At 40.8% G+C, this 27,807-nt stretch overlaps 1 protein-coding gene across 1 annotated transcript in view; it reads right to left on the bottom strand.

The window, feature by feature from the left end:
- Nucleotides 1-27,037, bottom strand: part of VPS41 (VPS41, HOPS complex subunit) — a 188,141-nt gene extending 161,104 nt beyond the window's left edge. Inside the window, exons 1-2 of the mRNA XM_027539162.1 lie at nt 26,978-27,037; nt 14,821-14,859 (exon numbers count right to left, since the gene is read on the bottom strand). Coding sequence (XP_027394963.1) covers nt 14,821-14,859; nt 26,978-26,998 — 60 coding nt within the window. The 5' untranslated portion in view covers nt 26,999-27,037. The remainder of the gene's footprint in view (nt 1-14,820; nt 14,860-26,977) is intronic.
- Between the last annotated feature and the right edge of the window lie 770 nt (nt 27,038-27,807).

Raw genomic sequence — 27,807 nt, forward strand, 5'->3', positions numbered from 1 at the left:
TGGATGTGAGAATTGGACTGTGAAGAAGGCTGAGCACCGAAGAATTGATGCTTTTGAACTGTGGTGTTGGAGAAGACTCTTGAGAGTCCCTTGGACTGCAAGGAGATCCAACCAATCCATCCTAAAGGAGATCAGTCCTGGGTATTCTTTGGAAGGAATGATGCTAAAGCTGCAACTCCAGTACTTTGGCCACCTCATGTGAAGAGTTGACTCATTGCAAAAGACTCTGATGCTGGGAGGGATTGGGGGCAGGAGGAGAAGGGGACGACAGAGGATGAGATGGCTGGATGGCATCACCGACTCGATGGACGTGAGTCTGAGTGAACTCCGGGAGTTGGTGAGGGACAGGGAGGCCTGGCATGCTGTGATTCTTGGGGTCGCAAAGAGTCAGACACAACTGAGTGACTGATCTGATCTGATTACTGTTGAGTTGGTCACATCATTTCGAACATGTTTTCAGTCATACCTAAATGTGAATCCTGTTATTAGGAAAGTAAAAGGGAATGCTACAGTCCCCTCCTTATTAAGCCAACAGTCACTCCTGGATGCTTATAAAGATCAAAAGTAACTCATCCCAGGTCAAATATCTCAAAAATGCCCAACCACTGATGGAAATGATGACAACAGACTAAAATTTTAAGCTTTATACAGGGTTTCCTCACTCCCAACCTTCTGATACTATTTCGAGAGATTTATTTACTCCACTGAGGTCTTTGGAGAAGAAAGTCATTTTCTAAAGTAAAGAAATATGACAACATGGATGTCTGTAAATCACTATATTTAAAAATGGTTGTACTCAAAGTGAAATAGCTCACGGATGATAAGAAATCTACATGTTACTTAGATTTGTTATAGCATTTCTTGAGCCTGCACAGAAAAGAATACCTTAAAGCCCTGACAGGGTAATACTGGGCCCTAACTGTCAAGTAGAATTATCATTTAAACAACATTTTCGAGCAATTATCAGAAAAGATAAGTCTTTATAAATACAGCTCCGACAGTAATAGCAATTTCAATACAACTGTTTTCTGTATGTTCTCCCTTGCCGCATGTATTTTACTGCCCAAATTCTGAGAATAAAGACTAATGAAAAGTGCTAAGAGAATAAGATCATACAATTACATTATCTACTGTGTTAGTTTGCCATTGCTACTGTAACAAATTACCATAAACTCAGCGGCTTAAAACAACACTAATTTGTTGTCTTACAACCCAAAACAGACCTCAATACAGATCCCATGGGGCTAACATCAAGATGATAGCAGGAAAACTTTCTCTGGAGGCTCTAGGCGAGAGTCTGGTCCCTCGTCTTCCCATCTTCTGGAGGCCACCTGCATTCCTTGGCAATGGGTTCCCCCCTCTCTCCTCCACCTTCAAAGCCAGCAAGAGTAGGTTGAGTCCTTCTAACATAACATTACTCTGACCTTCTCTACCTCTCTCTTCCACCTGTAAGGATCTTGTGACTACACTCATCCCCACCTGGATAATATCCCTATCTTAAAGTCAGCTGATTAGCAACCTAATTCCCTTTGCCATATGTAACATGTTCACAGCTTCCAGGAATTAGGATGAAGATTTTCATTATTCTAGCTACCATTATTCTGCCTATTACTGAGAATAATAAAAGGATCAGAGGTAATAAAAATGATGATGGGCTATGCTGCTGGATCCCCAAAGCCAAACCCCAAACTAAAAGAGTTATTGTTACGTGCCCCTAAATTAAAATCACAATCCTCTTGAAGACATAGGGTGGGATAAAACAGATCTAAGCTTGAGTCTGGAAGTCAGAGGTGGTCACTGCTACTTGTTTTTTGCAAAGGGACTTCTCAAATCCCTAGTTTTACCATCTTCTAAATAACGATACAGTGCCAGTTTCATGTAATTGTTGTGAAGATAAATTCATTTGTTCATTTACAAGCACCTCGCTAGTGAAAACTTGGTGACAGGGTCCCTGCTTTTGGAAAGTAGCTGGTATACAACCGGACAAAAATAACAAAACAGCAGCAGCATGCTTACTGAACACCTTTTAATGACAGGCAAAAACAGTCGCTAAACAAATGTGTCCTTTATGAGCATTCTAAATATCAACATTTTGTAATACATAAGCTAAGAATTTCTCTGAGCAGAGACATTTTGCCAACTACTCTCTCTTGGACCCATTCCAGATAGGTTCTAACACCACCTCCCCACTACGAGCCACCATGACTGCTCTTATAAGGATCACACCAAAGGGCTCACCTTTACAGACCCAAGGGTGAAGCCATAGACCTCATCTTATTCCTCTTCCAAGCAGTATCTGGTATAACTGACCACGTTCTTTCTGCCGAGATGCATTCCTCCCTTGGCCTCTGGGACACTGCTTTCTAGTGCTCTATTCCTACTTTATTGCTTACTCCTTCTCACTCCCCTTTGAAGATTTCTCTTCATATACCAGATCTCTAAAAAGTTAGAGTACCCCTAAGTCCAGACATCAGGTCTCTTATGTATCTGTCCTCATGCCCTAAGAGATCTCACTCAATTTCAAAGTTGCCCTGGTGGCTCAGACGGTAAAGCATCTGCCTGCAATGCAGGAGAACCTGGGTTCAATTCCTTCCTGGAAAAGGAAATGGCAATCCACTCAAGTACTCTTGCCTGGAAAATCCCATGGATGGAGGAACCTGATAGGCTACAGTCCATGGGGTCACAAAGAGTCGGACACGACTGAGCGACTTCACTTTCACTTTCAAATACCATCCAGATATTGATTCAGAGATTCTTATCTTCAGCCCAGACCTGCACTAGTCTTTTTTTATCCAACTGCCTACTTGACATTTGCACTTGGATGTCTAATTGATATCTCCAACTTAAAACACCTCAAATGGAATTTCTGATTTGTCCACCCTGCCCAACTACCACCATCACCACTAACTCACCCTGAGCAACAAAACCAGTGCTATCTAGGGACTTCCCCTATCTCCATTAACAAGAGCTCCATTGTTCCAGCTATTCATCCTCATTCCTCTCTCACTTACACTTCCGTGTCCCGGTTAAGAAATCCATTGGCTCTACTTCAAAAAATATACGAGGGATTTCCCTGGCGGTCCAGTGGCTAAGACCCTGCACTCCTAACACAGGGGGCCCAGGTTCGATCCCTGATCAGGGAACTAGATCCCACATGCAACTAAGAGTTCACATGAAAGAAAAAGTGATGGTCGCCCCGTCATGTCTGACTCTCTGTGACTCCATGGACTGTAGCCCACCAGGCTCCTCTGTCCATGGAATTCTCCAGGCAAGAATACTGGAGTGGGTAATCATTTCCTTCTCCAGGGGATCTGCCCGACCCAGGGATCAAACCTGGATCTCCTGCACTACAGGCAGATTCTTTACCGTCTGAGCCACCAGAGAAGCCCCAAGAGTTCGCATGCCACAACCGAAGATCTCACGTGCCACAACTAAAGACCCTGTATGCCACAACTAAGACCTGGCACAGTCAAATAAAGAATTAAATAAATAAGTATTAATAAAATAAAAATAAAGAACCACTGAATGTTTTTTAAAACTACCCTAATCTACATCACCTCTAGCAAGAGTTTTGCCAAAACCTTCCAACTGGTCTTGCTGCTTCCTACTTGCCACCACTCCCTGACTTTTTTCAAACATCATCCAAAGTGATCTTACTAAAACAATGACCCTCCAATGGTTTCCGATTTTACAGTAAAAACCAAAGTCCATAAGCTGACTTCAGACTCTAGCTCTTGGTCATGCGTTTCTCAGTCAAGACTTCCTACCATCCTGCTTCAGCCCAGCTCATATCCTCTAAGACCTCTATCATGACCCAACTTGTAGGTACCGTATTTGTTCTTCCTTTTATCGAGGAGACCTTTCCCTTGAATATTTACTTAAATGCCACCTTATCAGGGAGGCCTCCCCGACTGCTCAGGATAAAACAACAGCCCTCAGGCCACTTCACAGCCCCCTTACCCAATGTTATTTAATTTTTATCCACCACATTAATTATTACTTGGTATATATGTTTTTGTTGTCTGCCTTCTTTATCAAGTGCTGGTATATCCTAGCATCCAAAACATAATACTACTCAAACATTCATTGAATAAAGAAAATAATCAATCCATCTTGGCTGTCTAAAATAACTTCTTCTCCTTAGGTAGTAAAATTATAAATTCTGTTCAAATATGTACCATACCAGAAAAAGTCATGTTCATCTTCTCAATCGCTAACAAGTATCAGAAATACAGATTCACAAATCTTGCATCTGGAAAGTTTCTACTAAGTTTCCAAATGTATAATTTTTATAATATATGCTTCATAAAGAATGTTTATCCTTGCCTGAATGATGCAATAATCAGCAGAACCTGTTAATATTAATAGCTCATTAAATGAAAAAGCAAAATTTTAATCCAAGGGCTATTTGGAAGGATATATTATAATCCCATGCTCCATATCTCACACCAATCAATCTCATAACAAGGTACATTACCATTTCAGTTACTAGTTGGGACAATTTGTTTATTAAAATTAATAGATGTAAAGAACCAATTTAAGTTTCAATAAATGATTCACAATGTTCTACCCACCTGGTTAAATACTTTTTGTGTGATGCATTTTGATTTAAAAAACCTATCTGCTGATTTCTCCCAATGACTGGTTTTCATGTCAACAAAGCTGAAAAAAAATTCTCCTTGTGGTAGATGTCCCAGAAGGTGCATTTAAAATTAATTCCTCATTCAACATAAACTATGTATAGGTTTATTTTAAATAGGCTCAGCTATCTGTCAGTCTTTCTGGTTTGTTAAAATTAATTCAGCTAACACATTCAAGGCCTCCTAATTGTGACATCTGGAAGACCTGAGCCAGATCTAAATGGACATCACTTAGAAGGCAGGTTTACTAACAATGGTAACAAAATCATAAGGACAGAAGTGACGCTAATTAACAATTAGTTATCACATGTCATGGCCCAGGCACAGCTCATGTAATTTACAGGCAATTTAAAGAAACACACTATAGGCAGAATCAGTCTTAGTTTCACTATTCAGTTGCATTCATGAATAACAAAAGGTCACTGGAACCCTTTACTTAGTAGGAAGCAGACCTCACTACATTTCAATTTCCATTTGGTGCTCTTCTCTTTCCTTGCTATCCCCATTTAGCCTGATGTTTTCCCTCTTGTTATTCTCTTCTTGCTGTGCAAGTTTAATCTTGAAAGGTTAGGCTAACAATTTGATGCTTCTATTGCAAAGTTTTTTGTACAACCCAATAAACTCCTACAAAAAGGTGGAATAAACTTCCAAATAAACAATATACCAAGAACCTATTCAAAGCAGGGTTTAAAAAATATGTATCTCCATGAAGCAGAACAGCTTGTTTCCAGCTTTATAAACAAAGTTTTCCACAGCACATTATACCTGGTCCACAAATAGGAAAAACCTTTTTTCTGTATTGTTAATACCTCAATTTCCTTTTCCTACACCACTGATTTTACCCAGAAATAAATCTATGGTGTGTTAAGCCACTATAATTTTGGAACTGTTTGTTACTGCAGCATCCTGCCTAATATAGGACTGCAGTCAAAATTAAATAATCTATGTAAAGCAAGGAGCACGACACATGGAAGTCACAAGTGAACTTGAAAAAAAAATGAAAGTGACTGATGATTCTTCATAATTTAAATACTGCCTTCCATTAAAATGTCTAAGAACAAAATGAATCAGGTGTTGGAATTATCTGGCAAAGATTTTTAAAGCAGCCATCATAAAAGTGCTGCTGCTGCTGCTAAGTCACTTCAGTCGTGTCTGACTGTGTGTGACCCCAGAGACGGCAGCCCACCAGGTTCCCTCGTCCCTGGGATTCTCCAGGCAAGAACACTGGAGTGGGTTGCCATTTCCTTCTCCAATGCATGAAAGTGAAAAGTGAAAGTGAAGTCACGCAGTCGTGTCCCACTCTTTTCGACCCCATGAACTGCAGCCTACCAGGCTTCTCCGTCCATGGGATTTTCCAGGCAAGAGTACTGGAGTGGGGTGCCATTGCCTTCTCCCATAAAAGTGCTTCAACAAGCAATTATAAATTCTCTTAAAACAAACGGAATGACAGACTCTTTCAGCAAAGAAACAAGCTATTTTTAAAAATGAGAATTTTAGAACTGGAAAATATAATACCCAAAACAAATAACTCAATGTTTGGGTTCAACAGCAGAGATGACAGGATAAAACTAATGAACTTAGGGATCAATCAACAGAACTTATCCAATCTGAACAAAACAGAGAAAACAGACTGAAGAAAATGAATGGTCTCAGGGCTCTGTGAACAATAACAAAAGGACTAACATTCATATTACCAAAGGCCCAGAAGGAGAAGAGAATAAAACTGAAAAAGTATTTGAAGAAATAATGACTGAACTTTTTCCAAATTTGGTAAAGGACATAAACCTACAGATTCAATTAGCTAAACCAACTTCAAAGAAGAGAAGTCAAAGAAATCCACTCTAAGAGACATCCTAATTAAATTTCTAAATACTAACGTTAAAAAAAGTCTTGCAAGCAGCAGGGGAAACATGACACATGACTTATGGGGGAGCACCAATTCAAACAACAGATTTCTCATTTGAAATGACAGAGGCCAGAAGGCAATGGCACATAATTTCTCAAGTTCTAAAAGTAAACAACTATCAACCACAAATGCTATATCTGATGAAAATATCCCCCCAAAATGAAAGGGAAATAAAGACATTCTCAGATGAAGAAAGACTAAAAGAACTTGTGTCTTGCAAATCTATCCCTAAAGAATGGGCTAAAGAAAGTTTTCTAAACAGGAAGGAATAGAAGATAGAAGTTAACAGAAAAAAAGTTTAGAACTTTAAAAAGAAAACATAAAAATGGGTGGGAGTAGGGGTAAACACAGCAGATTATCCCTATTTTCATAAGCTTCTTAAAGCGTATTTGATATTTGAATTAAAATGTCTAATACCAACTGATAAGCTCAATGAACATGAAACATATTTAAGACAACTGTACTTAAAAAAATGGGAAGTAAGGTTTCCACACATGACTAGAAATATTACAATGTTGAGGACACCAGCAGACTGTGAGCAGTTACATATGCATATTTTAACACAAAGAGCAACCATTAAGAAAATCACACGAAGTAATGTACTCAAACATACTGTTATAAATAAATCAATGCAGAATTTCAGGAAAATGTTCAAGCAACTCACTGACAGGGAAGAAAAGAGAAACAAAAAAAAAAAAAACAAAAAAAGAGAAACAAGAGGAAGTGAAAAACAGGAACAAACAGAAAACAAAAAATTGCAGTCTTAAGCCCTGATGTGTCAATAATTGCCTTCAATGTAAATGTTCTCATCATGCCAGGGAAAAGACAAGACTGGCAGAGTAGGAGAAAGTCAATCTCAAAAGATAAACACACTGCATGGTTCCATCCGTATAATACACTTGCAATGACAAACATACAGAGATGGAGAATAGAACAGTGGCTGCCAGGCATGGGGGCAGGGGAGGGAGTGGCTGTGACTTACAAGGGAACTTGTTTTTCTCCCTGTAATGAATGGTTCTATATCGTGACAGCATCTTCACATGTGATAAAAGTGCACACAATCAAATATACACTTACACACACGAATGCACAAAAAACTGGTAAAATCTGATTAAGGTTTGCAAGACTGCACCAATATCAGTCTCATAGCATATCACATCTGATTGTGCAATATTAGTTACCCAAGATGTTAGCATTTTGGAACTAGGTAGGTGGTATAAAGAATCTCTCTGTATTACTTCTTTTTTTGGCAAGTGAATCTACAATTATCTCAGAATTTAACACTTAAAAAAAAAATCTCAGGAAAAAAAAATGTTTATTAGAGTATAAACTATTCTGGCCTTACATAAAATCTTGAAATAACAGAGGCCAAGAAATAAACCAAAGTTTTCCTCTAATTCCCCTGTCTGAGTTTGAGGTAGGGAGGAAAGGACACAGTTTTATGTCAGGTTCCATACCTTTGCAACCCAAAAGTTCTATAACAGCAACTGCTATGGACTTTTCTAACATGTATAGACATTAAGGGGAGAAGGCAATGCACCCCACTCCAGTACTCTTGCCTGGAAAATCCCGTGGACGGCGGAGCCTGGTAGGCTGCAGTCCATGGGGTCGCTAAGAGTCAGACACGACTGAGCGACTTCACTTTCACTTTTCACTTTCATGCATTGGAGGAGGCAATGGCAACCCGCTCCAGTGTTCTTGCCTGAAGAATCCCAGGGACGGCGGGGTCTGGTGGGCTGCCGTCTATGGGGTCGCACAGAGTCGGACACGACTGAAGCAACTTAGCAGCAGCATAGACATTAATATGTTTTGTTAAAAAGGAATACTTGTATTGTTTTGTTAAGTATATAAAGTAATACATAAGCACATAAGTGTTACTCGCTCAGTCATGTGTGACTCTTTAGAACCCCATGGACTGACTGTAGCCTGCCAGGCTCTTCTGTCCATGGAATTCTCCAGGCAAGAATACTGGAGTGGATAGCCATTCCCTTCTCTCCCCTTCTCTCCCAGGGGATCTTCCTGACCCAAGGATCAAACCTAGGTCTTCTGCACTGCAGCCAGATTCTTTACCATCTGAGTCATCAGGGAAGCCCCAAAGGTAATGCATATTTGTTATAAAAAATTTAGAAAAATGAAGACAGATTATAATAGTAAATGAGAGTCACATGACCCAGCGATAACATGGCCTTGTAGTATTTTTCCCTATGATCATATGTGCACTTTGGAAGTTGAAGAGAAACTGGATGATATGCTAATCAGGAATTAGCAAACTACAGTCCATGGCCAAATCCAGCCAGATGCCTGGTTTTGTACAATCTACAAACTAAGAAGGGCTTTTACATTTTTATATGGTTACATACCTACATAATATCTTCAATATTGTCTCTCGGATTACAAAGCTTTAAGTATTTACTATCTAAACACTGACCAAAAGAGCTTGCCAACTATCCCGCATGGTATTTTTGTAAAAAGCTTTTCTAAATTATAAAGATAATACAATTCCTTATTTCTAGATATTTAGCCTGTTTCCAAATTTTTATAATTCAAAGTTGTAATGAACATGCTTGAAGCTAAATTTCTGCACACAGAAATTGATATACTTTTCAAAACGGATGTAACTCATAATTAACATTATTTTATATATGTTTATTATTCTAAAATAATATATATTTTATGACAAAACAGGAATTTTATCAAAATTATTAATGTCATGCATACATTAGCTAGACAATCCTCTCATCTCCAGAATAAAAAATAAGTTCAAAGATTCTGAAATCAGTATCTTACCCTACTAGTTGAATAAACCAAAATCTGTAACATCATCCAAAATATCATACCTATACGACAGTAGCCATCCATCCCTAAAAACTGAAAAGGTCTTTGAGCTTCAAGATGAGAATGAAATCTTTTTGAAGATAATATACTTTTCTGTTAAACTTTACAAGAGAAACACTGTCAAAAAATAGTCTGGCTCATCATATCAACATGGAAAAAACAGATGACTGTATATTAAAAACAAAAAAAATCCTAGATATGAGGATCAGTTTATCTTCCAAATTTTCCATTAATTATTAACATGATCGCAAGACCCCTAACTATGTAGCTTATTAAATAAACATTACTTCCTATCTTGGTTGTAACCTGGCTTTGCATTTCTACTTTAAGTGTAAAGAACAAGTTAAAATTCTTAAAGATTGACATCTTGACATATATATCACTTTCAATTATTTTAATTATACTTCATACCTCAAATTCATTTCATTTGGCTGCAGTTTTCAAGATTAGTGAAAAATATACTGATAGTTCTGAGTATTCAGTGTTCTTTTCTCAAACTCTTTAAAATAAGAACTTTGAAGAAAACCCAGGAGGAAGCTTCATTACATTGGATTTGGCAAAGATTTCTCAGATGTGACACCAAGAGCACAAGAAACAAAAGTAAAAAGGGGTAACGGGATCACATCCAAATTAAAAATGCCTACATATCAAAGACAGACTCCAGAGAATGAAATAGCAACCGACCTATGGGATGGGAGAAAACGTTTAAATATCTGTGTATCGTATAATTAAAAAGGGATACATATATTAATATATATTCTTTATGTATTACCAATATCTTTTATATACAGAGATATGGATGTAAGTAGGGCTTTCCAGGTGGTGCTGTGGTATAGAATGCAGGAGACACAAGAGACCAAGCTTCGATCCCTGGGTCAGGAAGATCACCTGGAGTATGAAATGGCAATCCACTCTAATATTCTTGCCTGGAAAATCCCATGGACAGAGGAACCTGGCAGGCTACCATCCATGGGGCTGCAGAGTCAGGTGTGACTGAGCGCGCAGACACACACACACACAAATACAGGTAAATCACACAAATCTATACCTGCCTACCTAGCTAGCTATCCATCTATCCATCCATGCTATCCACAGGTTGCTGAGTTATATTTATAGCTACTGAATAAGGCATTAATATCCAGGTATCCATCTGATATCCATATCTATACCTGAAAAGGGTTAATATTCAGAATATATAAAGGATTCAACTCAACCAAAAAAACCAAACAACTCTATCAGAAAATGGCCAAAGAACCTGGATATATCTCCAAAGATACACAAATGGTCCACAAGCATATGAAAAGATGCTTAACACCACTGATTTTGGGGGAAATGCAAATCAAACAACAATAAGATATCTCCTCACACCTGTCAGGATAGCTACTATCAAAAACAAAAAGGAAAATAAGTATTGGTGGAGAAAAGTTCCAGAAACAGGCTGCCCAACAATGTGAATAAACTTAATGATACTGACTACTACTACTACTACGACTAAGTCGCTTCAGTCGTGTCCGACTCTGTGCGACCCCATAGACGGCAGCCCACCAGGCTCCCCCGTCCCTGGGATTCTCCAGGCAAGAACACTGGAGTGGGTTGCCATTTCCTTCTCCAATGCATCAAAGTGAAAAGTGAAAGGGAAGTCACTCAGTCGTGTCCGACTCTTAGCGACCCCATGGACTGCAGCCTCCCAGGCTCCTCCATCCATGGGACTTTCTAGACAAGAGTACTGGAGTGGGGTGCCATTGCCTTCTCCCAGTGATACTGAACTGTATACTTAAAAATGGTTAAGATGGTATATTTTGTCTTATGTATATTTTACAACTAAAAATTTAAAAATTAAAAGTTAATAAAAGAACTTCAGAATAACCTAACACTGTAGTTTTCTTATAATGTGAAAGTCCAGTTTATATGAAATGCAGCATTTCAAAAAGTGGTAGAAAAATAAATTACTACACTACATGGTTGAAAACACTAAGTGTTGTTCACAAAAATGGAAATCACCTGAGCACTTAAACATGCTTATTCATAAAGGAAAGCCTATACGTACAAAAAGAGAAAGCTTAATTAACAGTTACAAAACCAAATAGGGGGGACTTCGCTGGTGGTCCAGTGGTTAAGACTTTGCTTTCCAATGCAGGGGATGCAGGTTCGATCCCTGGTGGGGGAGCTAAGATCCCACATGCCTTCCGGCAGAAAAAACAATAACATAAAATAAGCAATATTGTAACAGATTCAATAAAGACTCATAAAAAACATCTTTACAAAAAAAAAAAAAACCCTAATGGGAAGAAGGGACAGAGGCAGAAAAGGAAGAATAAAGATTCTCTGGGAATCAAGTGGTATGTCAATACCAATATCAATCTTAAAAGTGGAAAGTGGTTCAAACTGAGTGAGAAATCTAAGAAAATCTTCTCCAAAGACTGGACTGCAAGCCAACTCACTATAGCTACAAGGACTTCATTCAGCTCTACCACCAGCCTAACTATTCTGCTGGTGCATAAACTCACTAGAATTGGTAATATCTGGGATGGTAACCACTTTCCTAGAGCCAGTGTGGGAAGACTCTCCGAGGCCCTCAGGTTGAAGCACCAGGCTGTAAAATCAGCCACCAGCACCATAGCTAAAATAGAAGCTGGAGATCACTAATATTCCCAGAGTGCTTCCCACGTGCTAAACGCCAAACATGATGCTTTGCAAACATCAATCTTCTCTAATCCTCACAACAACCATACGAGGTTAGCAGTCACTCCCATTTTTCACATCAAGAAGCCGAAGAATGGAAGAATTGACACGATGCCCAAAGTAACATAGCAAGTATGAAGCACAGCTGAGAGATGAATCCGAGGTACCATCCTGAGAAGGCACCATGGCTGGAAGGCAAGATGACCAAAAGAACCCAGAGTCTGGGGACCAGAATCTGAACCCATTTCTCCCACAAAGCAGCTATGACATTAGACTGTCAGGTTACTTTTTGGGCTTCAGTTTTCTCGACAATAAAATACCTTTTATTTCCATTTCATTCTTGAAATGTCATTAACTTTATTCCCTAACTTCCTAGTTTTTGGTTCATTTCTATTCTGAGATTTTTAAATTTCTGGTTTAAGATAGTTTTTTTTGTGTGCTTGTTTGTTTCAAGATATTCAGCTTATGATGGAGTGTTACGCCAGTGTTCTCTTGGAAAATTTTTGGTTCTCACTACTTTTTTTATCCTGTAAGCAGTTTTGTATGGATGTTACCATTTCAGATCATCTTTAAATGACAGATGTTCCTGGACAGCATAATCAGGTGCTCCCAGGGAGAGGTGAGGTGTTTGGGTGGTTTACTAGGTTTCTTAGTTACACTGGTAAGGGAAGGGCATTTTGTTTGTTGTTAAATTTTGGGCATGGCCCATGATGTGTGGGGCACGTGAGATCTCAGTGCCTCGACCAGGGATCAAACCTGTGCCCTCTGCACGGGAAGTGCTGAGTCTTAACCACTGGACCACCAAGGAAGTCCCACATTTTCTTTAGTAAGTGGCATCCTTTTTCTGGTGGTGTGGAGAGAAGAGGTGAATCTCCTGATTGTACAATATTGTTTGCTTCTGACACCTTGATATCTCTTGCTTTTTCCTTTTCCCTGTACCACCAGACCTCCAGGGAATGCCTCCCCCTTGTCTGCAGAAGTGGCCCCGTCCAATACTGTACTTTTGGTGTTTCACGAATTTTCAAACTCCTTCCTTTAGATTCTCAACAATCAGTTCTCAGATCCACCAAGCTCAGACCTGTACTCACGACTTCCCCACTTGGGACTGGGCATGACTTCCCCTTGTTTTGTGCCACCACTGGGGCTTGGCCACACTCCCTTCATTTCCATCCATCTGATCCTCAGCTCCAGTCAATCTAAAGCTGGCTCTATTGGTTTCAAATATTTATTTCCCTACTTATTTTGAAGTTTACAGTGCTCCCTGCTGCCTAATTATGCTAGAGGCATGGCTTACGGATTCTTTTGTTTGCTCTCTTTCTGGATCATTTCATACCTGAAATACAGGTGGAAAGATTTAGATGGACACAGCTGCCAACATCCTGCTCACCCTGGAAATGAAATTCCTGGACAGGGCTCCAACACTGTAGGATTCTGAACTAGTGATCCTCAGAACACAGGGTTCTCAATTAAGTAGAATTCTCCAAAAGTAAAAACGGTGCTCTGAAATGCTTTCAATGCATTATTGAAAATCAACAATTATTATATCCTATCTATAAGTAATTTCAGTTACACTTTACCAGGATTAAAACAGCATCACAGATCTTTAGTAGTGAAAATGTTAGGAACTACAACTCTACAGAAAAACTACAAATGTATGATGGCATAATATGCAAGATGTTCTCTAGAGGAATACGTATAAGACCACCTTTTCTCCCCAAAGCATAAAAGAGACTATCTGTAATATCAGTCCAAATTTAATAGATTATATTAAATAGCATATTGGTGTGGATTTCCAAAAGTTATCATAGATACTTTTATAGTCCTCTGAGCCAAAGGAAATACTATAAGAAAAAAAAAATGTAACTATTATTATTAGTCCATTCATAAAACTAATAAGCTAATTGATCAGTGTTATGCTTAAACATGGAGAAGGCAATGGCACCCCACTCCAGTACTCTTGCCTGGAAAATCCCATGGATGGAGGAGCCTGGTAGGCTGCAGTCCATGGGGTCGCTAAGGGTCGGACACAACTGAGCGACTTCCCTTTCACTTTTCACTTTCATGCATTGGAGAAGGAAATGGCAACCCACTCCAGTGTTCTTGCCTGGAGAATCCCAGGGACAGGGGAGCCTGGTGGGCTACCGTCTATGGGGTCACACAGAGTCGGACACGACTGAAGTGACTTAGCAGCAGTAGCAGCAGCAGCATGCTTAAACTTATTTTTTTATGCATAGCCTTGAGAAGAAATTTTTTAAAGGCTTCCTTTATATATTACTTTTTCTCCTTAAAATACAATCTTTACTACAACTGAGCTCCCTAACAGTTTTTAAGTAGCTACTTCCCTTTTTATGAAATATCATTTCCGTGATTCAGAAATTATACTAAAAAGCACATCATATTCATTAAAAGAACAAAGAATAAATACTGCAGACCCTACAATGGTTATTTTTAAAAATAGGTTTTTAACTGTCAAGATTAGTTTGTAAAATTTGGCATGAATTTCCTCACTGCCAACACGCTTAGGATTAAAATATTGTTCAAAATAAGGAAAACACTTTTTGCTCCTTTTCTCGTTTATTTTTTAAATGAATCTATCTAATACTTTAAAAGATGACCAACATATTCCTTTTTGAGGTTTAATCACCTATGACCTACCTTACCTTCCCAAACCCGGGGAATGTTCCATTTAGCAAGGCATGACCAGCTCAAGATGTTGGCTCAGCTAGAAATTTCCATGCTCTTGAATCACCACCTTACCTCAGACTCATCTGTAGATTCTTCCAGAGATCCAGTTTCCTACAAATCATAGAGTGGGGAAAATGGTTAGAACACATAACAAAAGAAGAAAAAATATTTTCGAGGAGTAAGAGTCCCCACGTCCCCACCACCAACACCTATTTGCCCTTCTTTGGCAGTAATCTTCAACCCCAGTTTGAAGAACTCCACATGGTCTGACTCTTTACAAGACTCCTACGACATCTCCACACCCTGCAGGGCTAAGATGGTCATCCTGGGTCCACATGGATCTGTCACTCCCAGTGACCTCCCTCAACAGGTCAGCAGCTTAACAAATGACTCCAGGAACTTCTTATGGGAGGACCCAGAAAGCTCTTCCTTCACTAAAGATGGAACTCAGTCTGGCAAAGCAGTCTTTACTGATCTCAGAAGGGAAGAGGCAACTGCCACTTCAAACTGTCCATAAGCCAATTTTTATACAGCAAAGCTCAAAGCTCTTTTTCTATTAATTATTATGTTATTAATCTGGCTGAGTCAAAATTACTGTCTTGCTTAAACAGCTTTTACAAAAGAATTCCCCTAGTGTGGTACCTTATCAGGCACTGCGCAAACAAGCTGTATAATTTACATCCACTCTTTAAACCATTAACCAGAAGACAAATTCTGCCATTTAACAGTTTCCCTCTTGCTAAACAATGAATCTTGCTGCTCTGGAGAAAACAAAGCAAAAGGGGGGAAAAATGGACTTGGTCCCGCTAATCTCTCACCTGTCCACTGAAAGAGAGAATCTGCTGATGCCATGCGTCTTCAAAGAGGTCAGCAAAACGAAGATTTACTTAACGTGCTTATAGATATCAATAGCAATAAAAGGTTACAACTAACATGCTGACAGTGAACATAAGCATTTCTCAACCATCCATGAGACATAAAAGGGTGGGGTGGGGGGCCAAGGACATTCACAAGACAAAAAAAAAAGGGGGGGTGGGTAGGACACTTTAGATACAAAGAATAATTTTTTTCAAGACCAAACAAATGAACATTTTAAAGAAAGGTGGATGCACGTATCACTCAATGCAAATTGGACTGTAGGATAAACAGACACCAGGTGTGTGAAATATTTTAATTTAACGTGTCTAAAATCATTAAGAGCCTGGCAGGTGGCAGGCTCCCTCCAGAAGAGCCTTGTGGACAGAACAGTCCCTGCTCACAAGTTCATCTATAAAATGGGGATGAATAGTAGTTGTAATTAAGAATCTGATTGTAGTTATAACATTAACTATAATGAATGTGAACATCTCTATATCCTAATATAGCCTGTTTGTTTTCAAAATAATCTAAATATTAGAAAGTCCTCATTAACTTGGAGCTATGATCTTTCCACAGCAATGTTTTGTTCTTAGCTCTAACTATGACACATAAAAAATCTAATTCTATTGCTTGCCAGTTCTCCAGACAGTTAATGAAATAGATCAAGCTGACTCTTCTAAATTACTTCTCCCCTACACTAATCATCCCCTGGTTAGTGTACCTGACCTCCTGATCCTTCTATTTTGGACACAGACACACTCCACTTAATATTAATAGTCACTGTTCTAATGTCTTTACTCAACATCTATAATATATCACTCATGATGCTAAATGTTTCACACATAGTATCTTGAAATTTCCTAATGCCCTCCAAAGTAAAATGCAAAGACTTAGAGTTTGAACTTAAATGACTTCTAACATCCCTGACAGTTTCTGCACATTAAGTTATTAGCATGAGCAAAACCAGGCTTTGACAGTTGTGCCAATAAGCCACGGCAAGATTCCTATCTCCCATCTCTAGAACTTTCAGGGAACACTTCACTACTCTTTTCCAAAACTGACACTAAATCGAAGGAAACATTTTTTTCCTAATTTGCGATCCATTCAAATATAAACATGGTGTATAAGGACAAACATCCCACTTACATGTGTCATTAAAACAAAAACGTAAGTCCCCAACCAGCAATTTCAATCCAAAAACTCAAAATCAAATTACACATTTGTTCCCACCAGAAACCACGCAGAAGCAGAATCTAATACCTTAAGGCATGCAAATATCAGACATCTGAGTCTTCCAGCCCTCCTGCGGCTGCTGGTATCAACAAAGAACATTTATTTCAGGATACTCAGAGACTTAGCATCAGCATCAGCATGAACCTCCCAAACGGAGCTGTGGCCTCAAAAAATGACACTTCTACCCACGATGCTATCAAAGCCCTGCATAAGTGCCTTCAGGAACTGGCCTGGTCTGTTATTTCTTAGCATCCTTCATTCATCAAGCCCCACTGCTCAATGCTCCAGAGAAAGAGGCTAGAGAAGATCTAAAGTGAATGTACCCAGTGACCCAGAAGAAGAAGGCTGAACATAGAAAAATAGTGACTTCCAAACATTTTCTTTTTTTAACTTCACATACTCCTGGTGGCTCAGCGGTAAAGAATCTGCCTGCCAGTGAAGGCAATGTGGGTTTGATCCCTGGGTCGGGAAGATCCCCAATGAAGGAAATGACAACCCACTCCAGTATTCTTGCCTGGGAAATCCCATGGACAGAGAAGCCTGGTGGGCTACTGTCCATGGGGTCACAAAATATCAGACACGACTTAGAGACTAAACAAACAACCTTCAAATCATCAAAGTGTAAGTTATAAAACTGTGCTAGCTTCTAAGATAAATATGTCAGACACAACAAGACAAACATCGCAGTATTCCACTTATGAGACAGAAAGCTGAACAGAGGTTACCTAGAGCTGATGTCGGGGGAATGAGAGTTATTGTTTAATGGGTACAGTTCCAGTTTTGTGATGACAGAAAGTTCTAGAGATAGATAGTGGTAATGACTGCACAAAGGTGAATGTACTTAATGCCACTGATTCCTTACACTTAAAAATGGTTAAAATGGTATACATTATATATATCTTATCATAATAAAAAAATGTGCTGCTCTGCTTGAAGCCAAAACGAAGGGCTGGAAAGCATCTAGTGACACAAATGTATAGTTGGACAAGTTCTGGGCAACAGACTGAAATCTAACTAAGTCAACAACTGTTTCATTTTACCTTTCTTTTGAACATCAATCCCTTAAACTTAATCATGTGTCCAAACAGCATTAACTAAAAATCTCACTGCCTTGACAGGTGACCTCTTGAATCTACTCAACCACTGACAGAATCATCTTCCCAAAACACACAGTAGACTGGTCACTGCTCTCCAGCAAGATCATTGAAGCCCACCCCAATCTGGCCCCCAGTGCACTTCCAGCCTCACTCCCCACTCTCTGTACAGACCCACGGCCCTCCAGGCACACTGGGTGACTTCTCACCCAGAGATCACATGCTCAAGTCTCTACGTCATTGGGAGCAAGAGTGACTTGCAGTCTGGATGTTGACTGTAGGTGTTTTGTTTGGTCTAGGTAGTGTTTTTAAGACCTTCACATAAAAATCTGTATTTCTGACTTCATAAACTCAGATAAACCTGAAATCCACATTTCCACAGAACATCGGTTGGGGCTGAGCAGCTATGGTCCTGGAGACAGAATGCACTTCACCACCAACACCCCAAAAGTCCTGACACCAGGCAGTCCCATTCATGGCCACTTCACACACCCGCCTTGAGCTTGTGATGCCAGTGCCGAGCCTCCTGAAGCACTTCCTTGCTTAGAAGGCCCTTAGCCCAACTCTGCACACTTTCTAGTGCTCCTCCAACTCGAAGCATGCTCCACAGGACAATTCTCAGGAAGCACCTCCAGGAGGTAGGTACAGTCGGGCTGAGGGCCTTCAATCTTGCTTTAACAACACAGCCTGGACTGTATGTCTTCCATTTCCATGTTGCCAATGCGAGGCTAAAAAAAAGTTAGAAACTCACTGGCTGTTTCTAAATCCTAAACTTTCCTCACAGCCTAACCTAGCCCTCACCTCACTCACAGAACTGTCTCCAGTGAGTCCAGGCCACAAGGTCCAGATTTGTCCTCCTATGGCCTCTGTTTCTCCTAGTATTAATTGTCTGATCCTAGTAGTTATCCTTTTAAATTCACTGTGGATAAACCCAAAGGCTTTTGTCTGTCTCCAACTATCCTACCCAAAGGATAGGATTCAACAGCTGGTTGCTGATGATCACGATGAGAAGAAATAAGGTTCTGTAGAGAGAATGTGGAGAATAGGGGACCCTCTTACACTGCTGGTGGGAATGTAAATTGGTGCAGCCACTATGGAAAACAGTATGGAGGTTCCTCAAAAAATTAAGAGCTGCCATATGATCCAGCAACCGCACTTCTGGGCATATATCCAGAAAAGATGAAAAGCCTAATTTGAAAAGATACATGCATCCCAATGTTCATAGCAGTACCATTTACCATAGCCAAAACAGGAAGCAATCTAAATGTCCATCAACAGATGAATGGATGAAAGGAGATGGAGTACTATTATGCTGCTGCTGCTGCTGCTAAGTCACTTCAGTCGTGTCTGACTCTGTGCGACCCCACAGACAGCAGCCCACCAGGTTCCCCCGTCCCTGGGATTCTCCAGGCAAGAACAATGGAGTGGGTTCCCATTTCCTTCTCCAATGCATGAAAGTGAAAAGTGAAAGTGAAGTCACTCAGTCGTGTCCGACTCTTCACGACCCCATGGACTGCAGCCTACCAGGCTCCTCCATCCATGGGATTTTCCAGGCAAGAGTACTGGAGCGGGGTGCCACTGCCTTCTACTATTATGCTACCAGTATACAATGGAATACTACTTTGCCATAGAAAAGAATGAAACAATGCCACTTGAAGCAACATGGATGGACCTAGAGATCATCATACTAAGTGAAATGAGTCAGAAAGAGAAAGACAAATACCATATGAAATCACTTACATGTGGAGTCTAAAATATGGCACAAATGCACTAACCTACAAAACAGAATCACAGAGAAAACCGATTTGTGGTTGCTGGGGTATGGGTGGGGTGAGGAAGAATGGACTAGGAATTTGGGATTAGCAGATGCAAACTGTTAAATATAGAAGAGATAAACAACAAGTTCCTACTATATAGCACAGGGAACTATAGTACCTTAATGTTAAATGTTTAATCATAATGTTAAAGAATATGAAAAAGTATATATATATATATATGTATATAAAACTGAATCACTCTGCTGTACAGCAGAAAGTAAAATACTGTAAATCAACTATGGTGCTCAGTCATTCAGTGGTGTCCAACTTTTTGAAACTCCAGGGACCACCAGACTTCTCCGTCCATGAAATTGTCCAGGTAAGAATACTGCCCTGGGTTGCCATTTCCTCCTCCAGGGTATCTTCCAGACCCGGGGACTGAACCCATGTTTCTTGCATTTCCTGCACTGGCAGGCGGATTCTTTACAACTAGCGCCACCTGGGAAGCCCGTAAATCAACTATACTTCAATAAAATAAATCTTAAAAAAAATAAATAAATAAGCTGCTAATCCAAGGCAGTAACACTGTACCTCCTCTGTATGTTCCTTTCCCACTTGTGAATAAGAGTAAGTGCATTTGCTCCAGCTCATTAGCTCATGGCTACAGGACAGTGACAGAAGGGGGACAGAGGGGTGACAGCACAAACAAGGACAGAGTGATTCACACAGAGTGTTAACCACCTAGCAGCAGCCCCGGGAAGGAGCTAACTGGGTGCTCGGAAGAGCCCCACAACAAGGTCTTTCCATGCACCTCAACCCTGATCCCACCATCAGGGCCCCGTGACAGCAGCCTGGAAGAAGATACAGCACACCAGCCTCAGAGGCCAGGAGGGGTTCAGCAGATGGTCAGCCCAGGAAGAGAAAGATAAGCCAGGACCTCCGAGGTTGTGAAATCCTCACAATTTGGAGGGAATAGTTTGCTAAGCACCGTGAAGAGAATCTGGGGGAGAAATGGGAGATTGGAGCTTGAGGAAGGCCAGCTCCAAACTCTGCAGGATGAAGAAACAGAGGAGACACCAGGCCCCAGAGAACCAGACAGGGCTGGAGATGGACGTGAAACACACAACACTTCCTGCCACCTTCTCTCCCGTCCCAACACACCGTGTGCCATGGCTGAGCCTGACGACAGAGTGCAACAGGTTCCGACAGCTGACAAAGGCACGGAAAGAGGAATATTTTGTGTGAATTGTATTTGATATCCTTGTGCACAGAGCTTCCATTACAGAAAGCTTTGGGTCCCACAAGGACTAGGCTGTCTGAGTAAGATGAAAGGATACCCTGGGAGCTGACAGAAGCCGAAGACGCAGGTTACCAACCTTGTTCCACCCACCAGGCTCAGCGGCTGCACTCATTTCACTCTGCAAATGAAGGAAAGCCTCGAGGACTGCCCCCGCCTGGTGCCTACTGGCCCCATCCCAAACCTGACTTTGCATCAGAGCCATCTAAACTCAGTCTGGGGAACTGGCTAATATTTGCTAATCCACTCCATGGTTTGTTTGTTTGTTTGTTTGTTTCTTTTCCATTATGGTTTATTGAATATAGTTATGGATTTTTTTGAACTGTGGTGCTGGAGAAGACTCTTGAGAGTCCCTTGGACTTCAAGGAGATCCAACCAGTCCATCCTAAAGGAAATCAGTCCTGAATATTCATTGGAAGGACTGATGCTGAAGCCAAAACTCCAATACTTTGGCCACCTGATGTGAAGAACTAACTCATTGAAAAAGACCCCAATGTTGGGAAAGACTGAAGGAGGGAGAAGGGGACGACAGAGGATGAGATGGTTGGATGGCATCGTCAACATGATGGACATGAGTCTGAGTAGGCTCCAGGAGTTGATGGACAAGGAGGCCTGGCATGCTGCAGTTCATGGAGTCACAAGGAGTCGGACACGAGTGAGTGACTGAACTGAACTGACAGATTTTTCTTTTCCATTATGGATAGTGAAGATAGTTCCCTGTAATATACAGTAGGATATTGTTGTTTATCCTTTCTCTATATAATAGTTTGCATCTCCCAGTCCATCCCTCCCCTGCCTCCCCGTGGCAACCACAAACCTGTCCTCTATGTCTCTGAGTCTGTTTCTGTTTCATAGATAAGTTCACTTGTGTCATGTTTCAGATTCCATATATAAGTGGTATCATATGGTATTTGTCTCTTTCTGACTGACTTCATTTAGTATCCACTCCATCTTCACAAATTCTGATGCTGTAGGTATAAATCAGAGTCCAGACTCACAAGGATTTGATAAAGCAAACAAACAAAAAAAACCCACTAAGGAAGATCAAGTTTCTAGAAGAAACAAAGGCGACTGTGACTGAGTAGCCATGAGCAGGGAGCTGCATGAAACACAGAAGCCCACCCAGATCTGATGAGTGGTCTCTCCGCAAGGTGGTAATCTGGGAGCCAGGGAGGCTACTAATGATCAGCTGATGCCATCAGCCTCCAGCCAACCAAGCCAGAGGAAGATGGGAGGAGAAACTCACAAGGTACCAAGGTCATTGGCTGAGCTAATTCATGACTATACTTGTTACATAATGGTAAAGAGTGGGTTTCCTAAAGACTTCTCCAATCCTATGCTTTTGCAACTTCTTGTTCAGGGCTTTGCTTTTCCTTTAGTTATTTATTAGTAAGTGAAAGTGAAAAGTGTTAGTTGCTCAGTTGTGTCCAACTCTTTGCAACCCCATGGACTGTAGCCTGCCAGGCTCCTGTCTATGGGGGTTTCCAGGCAAGAATACTAGAGTGGGTAGCCATTCCCTTCTCCAAGGGATCTTCTCAGGGATAAAACCCTGGCCTCCTGCATTGCAGGCAAATTCTTTATGGTCTAAGCCACCAGAGAAGCCCACTTATTAGTAAAGGTGCTTTTAAAAGATCTATCTTGACCAAACTATATGAAGATTGTCTGCAACTTAGCCAATCCAAGTTAGGGTTATAAATCATTGTCCTATTTACAAGCCAATTGTTTCAATCTGGTACTGTAACATACTTTATCTCATTTCACACTCACAAGAATCCTGGGGAGTAAAATCCCCAAGCTACAGGCTTGAAGCAAGAAGCCTGTGACACTCAAATGTCTGTCACCTTGATTTTGACTTTTACACAGGGCACAATCACATGAGGGTAAACCTGCTCACCAACGTACTATCTCATAATCCTAAAATGCTCTACAGTACAGAGAGAATGTCCCTAATTTCTAAAAGGCAGAGGGAAACTCAGTGTAGAAGCTCTCTGATCTGGTCAAAGAATAGATGATCTGAGTGACCAAGTATTTTAATGGACCAGGTTCCCTGCTGGTTGGGAGGAAATAGAGTACCCAGGGAGTTGACAGAGTAAGGAACGTAGGAAATGTAACCTACAATCCACGTGAAAAGCTTTCAAAACTTTCAGGTAAAACAACAGCACAAATTCTTTGAACCTAGCTTAACAATGTGATGTTTTCAATTCAGAAGGCTATTCTCCCCCTAATAAATCCATGTAAACATTTTATTAAGTACCTAGTACCTGTGTAAAGCACTGGCTCTGTGAGAGATACAGACATGAGTAAACTCTGTGCTCAATCTTGAGGACTCAGCAATCTGCAGTAGAGCTAAGACAAATACACAAACATACAAACAGCCAGACTTCGGGCAGAATGTCACTCATAAGCACAGTATGGGCAAATAGTGTCAGGCATCTGTGATTACGAAGGTCAACTATAAATCATTTTGGCGAGAGGTAAAATGGCTGGTTAGAGGATTTCCAGGCACAATGCAAGGTATTAGCTCTTTCTGTGAACTAATATATATGTAGTTATTTTTACTAACCACTTCAACCATTCTCAGAATAAACAAAGATTTCCCAATGACTTTTTAAAAAAAGTTCATTCATATCCAAAAAGTGATCGTTTTTTAATCTTTTTCCTTTTTTGGCTGCATGACACAGCTTGCAAATCTTAGTTCCCAGACCAGAGACAGAACCCCTGCCTCCCACTGGAAGCACAGAATCCTAACCACTGGATCGCCAGGATATTCCCCAAAAAGAGATCTTGAGTTTGCGAGTCTGTGAACTGTGTTATATTAACTCAGTATATATCCCACTCTCTTGGTTCTTCCTAAAATCAAGAGGGATAAAAGAGCCATCACCAAAAATACAACACTCAGAAAAGTCAAGAGGAGAGGTTGATTTAGAGTAAGTTCTATTTTCTGTTTTTTGGCCAAGTAGCATGTGGGTTCTTAGTTCTCCAACCAAGGATCAAACCTGAGCCCCATGCATTGGAAGCTTGGAGTCTTAACTACTGAACTGCCAGGGAAGCCCCTTAAGTAACTTTTTAAAAGGCAGAGTATTCTGGTAAAAAAATCATGAGCGTTGGAGACAGAATACTGGAGATTTATTATAGACACAAGCCTGGGCAAGTTACTTAAGGCATATGAATTTCAATGTGCTTATCTGTAAAATTCAATCATTTAACACATATTGAGAACCAAGCACTTTTCCAGGTGTCAGGCATACATCAATGAACAAATCCTTGCCATCATGGAACTTACATTCCATAGAAAGTATATATAAAAATGAATATAAAAATATACAGAATATAGGGAGGGGAGAAAGGAGATTTAAAAACACAGTATGTCAGATGGTCATGAGCACTAAGGAGAAAATTACACAGAAGGCGGTTTTGAAGAATGGTCAGGGAAGGTCTCACACAGAAAGATAGCACCTAGAACAAACACTAGAAACAAAATAACACCAGAAACAAAAAGGAAGTGAGAGAAAGTCCTGTTATTATCTGAGGTCCAAAAAAGTGAGCAGCGTGAGCAAAGGTCCTGAGGCAGGTACACGCCTAGTTTGTTGAAAGCAGAGTAAGAAAGCCAGGGTAGCTGATGCAGAGTGACAGAAAGGGAAGAGAATAGTGGAAAATGAGGTCTGAGAACAAGAATGGGGAGCAATTGTGATAAGGTGCTATAGGGCAACTAGACTATCCTAAGGACTCTTTTTTTTTTTCCAGAGTGCATAGGCAGCCACCTGAAAGTTTGGAACATAGGAGGTGACTGATCTGACTTACATATCAGAGTAAAATTTATCAACAGAATTCTTTTGTAAGGACCAAATGAAACATGAGACGATTCTTTAAACTGGAAGGTCCTATAAAAACGCAAACCATTCTTACTATACTATGAACTTTCTAAGTGTCTTCTTAATCAAACAGCTTGGCTAAACTCCTACACAAAACCATAGCAGACACTAGTTAGTAAATACTAGTTTGTAAACACTAAGAACAACTCTCCCTGGTCTTGACACTGTATCTAAGAATGTAGGAGCTTGGCTTTTCGCTTTTAAATGAAACTACCAAAAATTTTTATTTTAGGGACTTCCCTGGTGGTCCAGTGGCTAAGACTCTGCGCTTCCAATGCAGGAAGCCCAGGTTTGAGCCGTGGTCAGGGAACTAGATCCCACATACCGAAACTAAGAGTTCACAGGCTGCAACCAAGATCCGGAGTGCCACAGTTAAGACCTAGAGCAGCCACAGAATTTTTTTTTTTAACAGGAGAGATGAATAGTGTGAAAACCAATCTCACAATCATCAAATCCAGCTGTGAGTCATGCAATTACATGAGCTTAATAAGCATATCCTACTAAACTGCTTGAAATGGAAAAGGGGGCTCCAGGGGTACAGAGGAGACTCATCTGTTAACATAATGAAGACCCAAAAACTTAATTTCTACCTTGGCGAATTTATTATTTATTGGCATGTGCGAAAATTACACAGGACAATTTTCATTATGTAATTGAAGTATGTTGAAGGCAATGGCATCCCACTCCAGTACTCTTGCCTGGAAAAATGCCATGGACGGAGGAGCCTGGAAGGCTGCAGTCAATGGGGTCGCTGAGGGTTGGACACAACTGAGCGACTTCACTTTCACTTTTCACTTTCAAGCATTGGAGAAGGAAATGGCAACCCACTCCAGTGTTCTTGCCTGGAGAATCCCAGGGACGGGGGAGCCTCATGGGCTGCCGTCCATTGGGTCGCACAGAGTCGGACACGACTGGGGCGACTTAGCAGCAGCAGCAGCAAATGGTACAAAGTAAATTTTTCAAGTAAATAAACTTCCTATATGATACTAGACAGTGCATCAAGTCGCTGCTTACAAGCAATTATGCAAACTGATGGCCCTGTTAATTCATAAGGAAAAACAATGCCAAGATAAAATAACACTGGAAACGGAAATTTAAGGTACTTTCCCAAATTCCGACCTGCCTTTGGGGGGTGGGGGATGTGGGGGATGAGAGGTACTCGATGTTACTTTGTCATTTCATCTAATGTCTGGCTACCACTATTGCCTGTATGAAAATAACAACTGCCATTACTAATCTTTCCCTAAACTCCAGTGTCACACTGCTAGGTGTAGGCTGAACACCGCCAGCTGATAATCAGCAACTATCCCACATAACTTTTACTGAGCCAAACTTCTTCTAAGCACTTTAAATTTGCGTTAGACCCAGTCCTTCTTAAATCACCCTATGAGGACTACTATAATTATCTCCATCACTATAAACAATTAGCCCAAAGTCACATTTTAAGAAAAGGAACGAGCGCTAGAGCCTGAGATTTGTTTGCTCCCTGACTGATGCACTTAACCACTGCCAGATAAAACAGATTTGTAACTAAATGAAACTGATCCAAAATAAAACTCAACAGATACAACATTGACTTAGCTCTGTAGGGAAATGAAATTGACCCGAAGTAAAACTCATCAGATGCAACACTGACCTAGCTTGGTACCCAAATGAAATAGACCTGAAACAAACCTAAGCACATCTACTTCGCCTTCCTAGCCCACCTGCAAATCAGCTCTTTCAGTCCTACTTCGAGTGGAAAGGAACTTAAATCTCAGTCACCTGACCTCAAAACTCAAATCAGGTGTGATGCCTCCCAGAAGCAGCCAGTCCCTGAGAGAGCCTAAGCTGCCTTCAAGCCAAAATTTCTCAGAACACAGGCCATAAGGCTAGAGCCAAAGGGAGGATTGCCCCACAAATGCTGGGGGTGTGTCGAGGCGCTGTCTCCGCCTGCGGTCCAAAAGACTGCATCCCACTTGCCTCTCCGCTCCCCGAAATGAACTTTGGCCATACCCCAGCCCCACGTGAGCCTGCCTGGCCCCGCAGCAGCCCCACTCCTCCGCAGCAATACCACTTCACGCCCCCATCGCCCCACCCTCGCCTCCCATTCCCCTGCCTAGGAACTGCAGCCCTTACCTGCTCCTCTGCTTCCGCCATGGCGCAGCCGGGGAGTCACCTGATCCACCCGGAAATGAGAGAAAACAAGACCCTGGAACCCAGGGCATGCTGGGAAATGTAGTTTTAGCGTCATCTGCGCCTAGAAATTTATTTTAGCTGATGAACCTGCTGGACTTCATTCCGGCTTCCGATTCTCCAGGTTAAATGGAATTGTGCTTTGGGGAATCCAAACATAACCATTGTTAATGCTACGATTTATTTCATCGTCGATCTTATCGTTTCCGTCATTACTATAGTTGAAGAAAAGTTGCAAGGCTCTAGGTAGCCTGGAGTTAAAACTCCCTTCCAGGTCCTCCCCACCATTCTATGCAAAACAAAGAACTCTCTCACTTGAAGAAAAAATGGACATTAGGCTGATTACGCTCAGCTCCCAGCCGGTCCAGTCTCTGGCCAATCTCCAGAATTCCTTGCCCAGCCATTTAAGAGATAACTACTCTGAACAACCTTGGAGAAGAACAGGCCCCTTTAAGACAGTAACTTTCCACATACATGCCTATATATACTTAATCATTTCTTAGGTTAGTGCAGAAGCTCGTTAATCTGACTGCTGCCCCTTCTCGTCTCATTAAAGGTGATCTGTTCCTGTAAAGTGCTGGTCTCTTTCTTTTTTTGAACCTTGCCTTCTCTAACTCCCTTACCCTATAACAGTATTTTATATTTGCTGTATATCAGATCCTGAGCTTAGAGTTTTGCGCAGTGTCTCATTTAATCCTCCCAGCAATCTTTACTGTTATTCCCATTTTATAGAGGGGAACACCTTGGCTCGAAGGTCACACAGTCAAGGAAAG

The sequence above is a fragment of the Bos indicus x Bos taurus genome, chromosome 4 (genome assembly GCF_003369695.1).
Source record: "Bos indicus x Bos taurus breed Angus x Brahman F1 hybrid chromosome 4, Bos_hybrid_MaternalHap_v2.0, whole genome shotgun sequence".
Classification (NCBI taxonomy): Eukaryota; Metazoa; Chordata; class Mammalia; order Artiodactyla; family Bovidae; genus Bos; species Bos indicus x Bos taurus.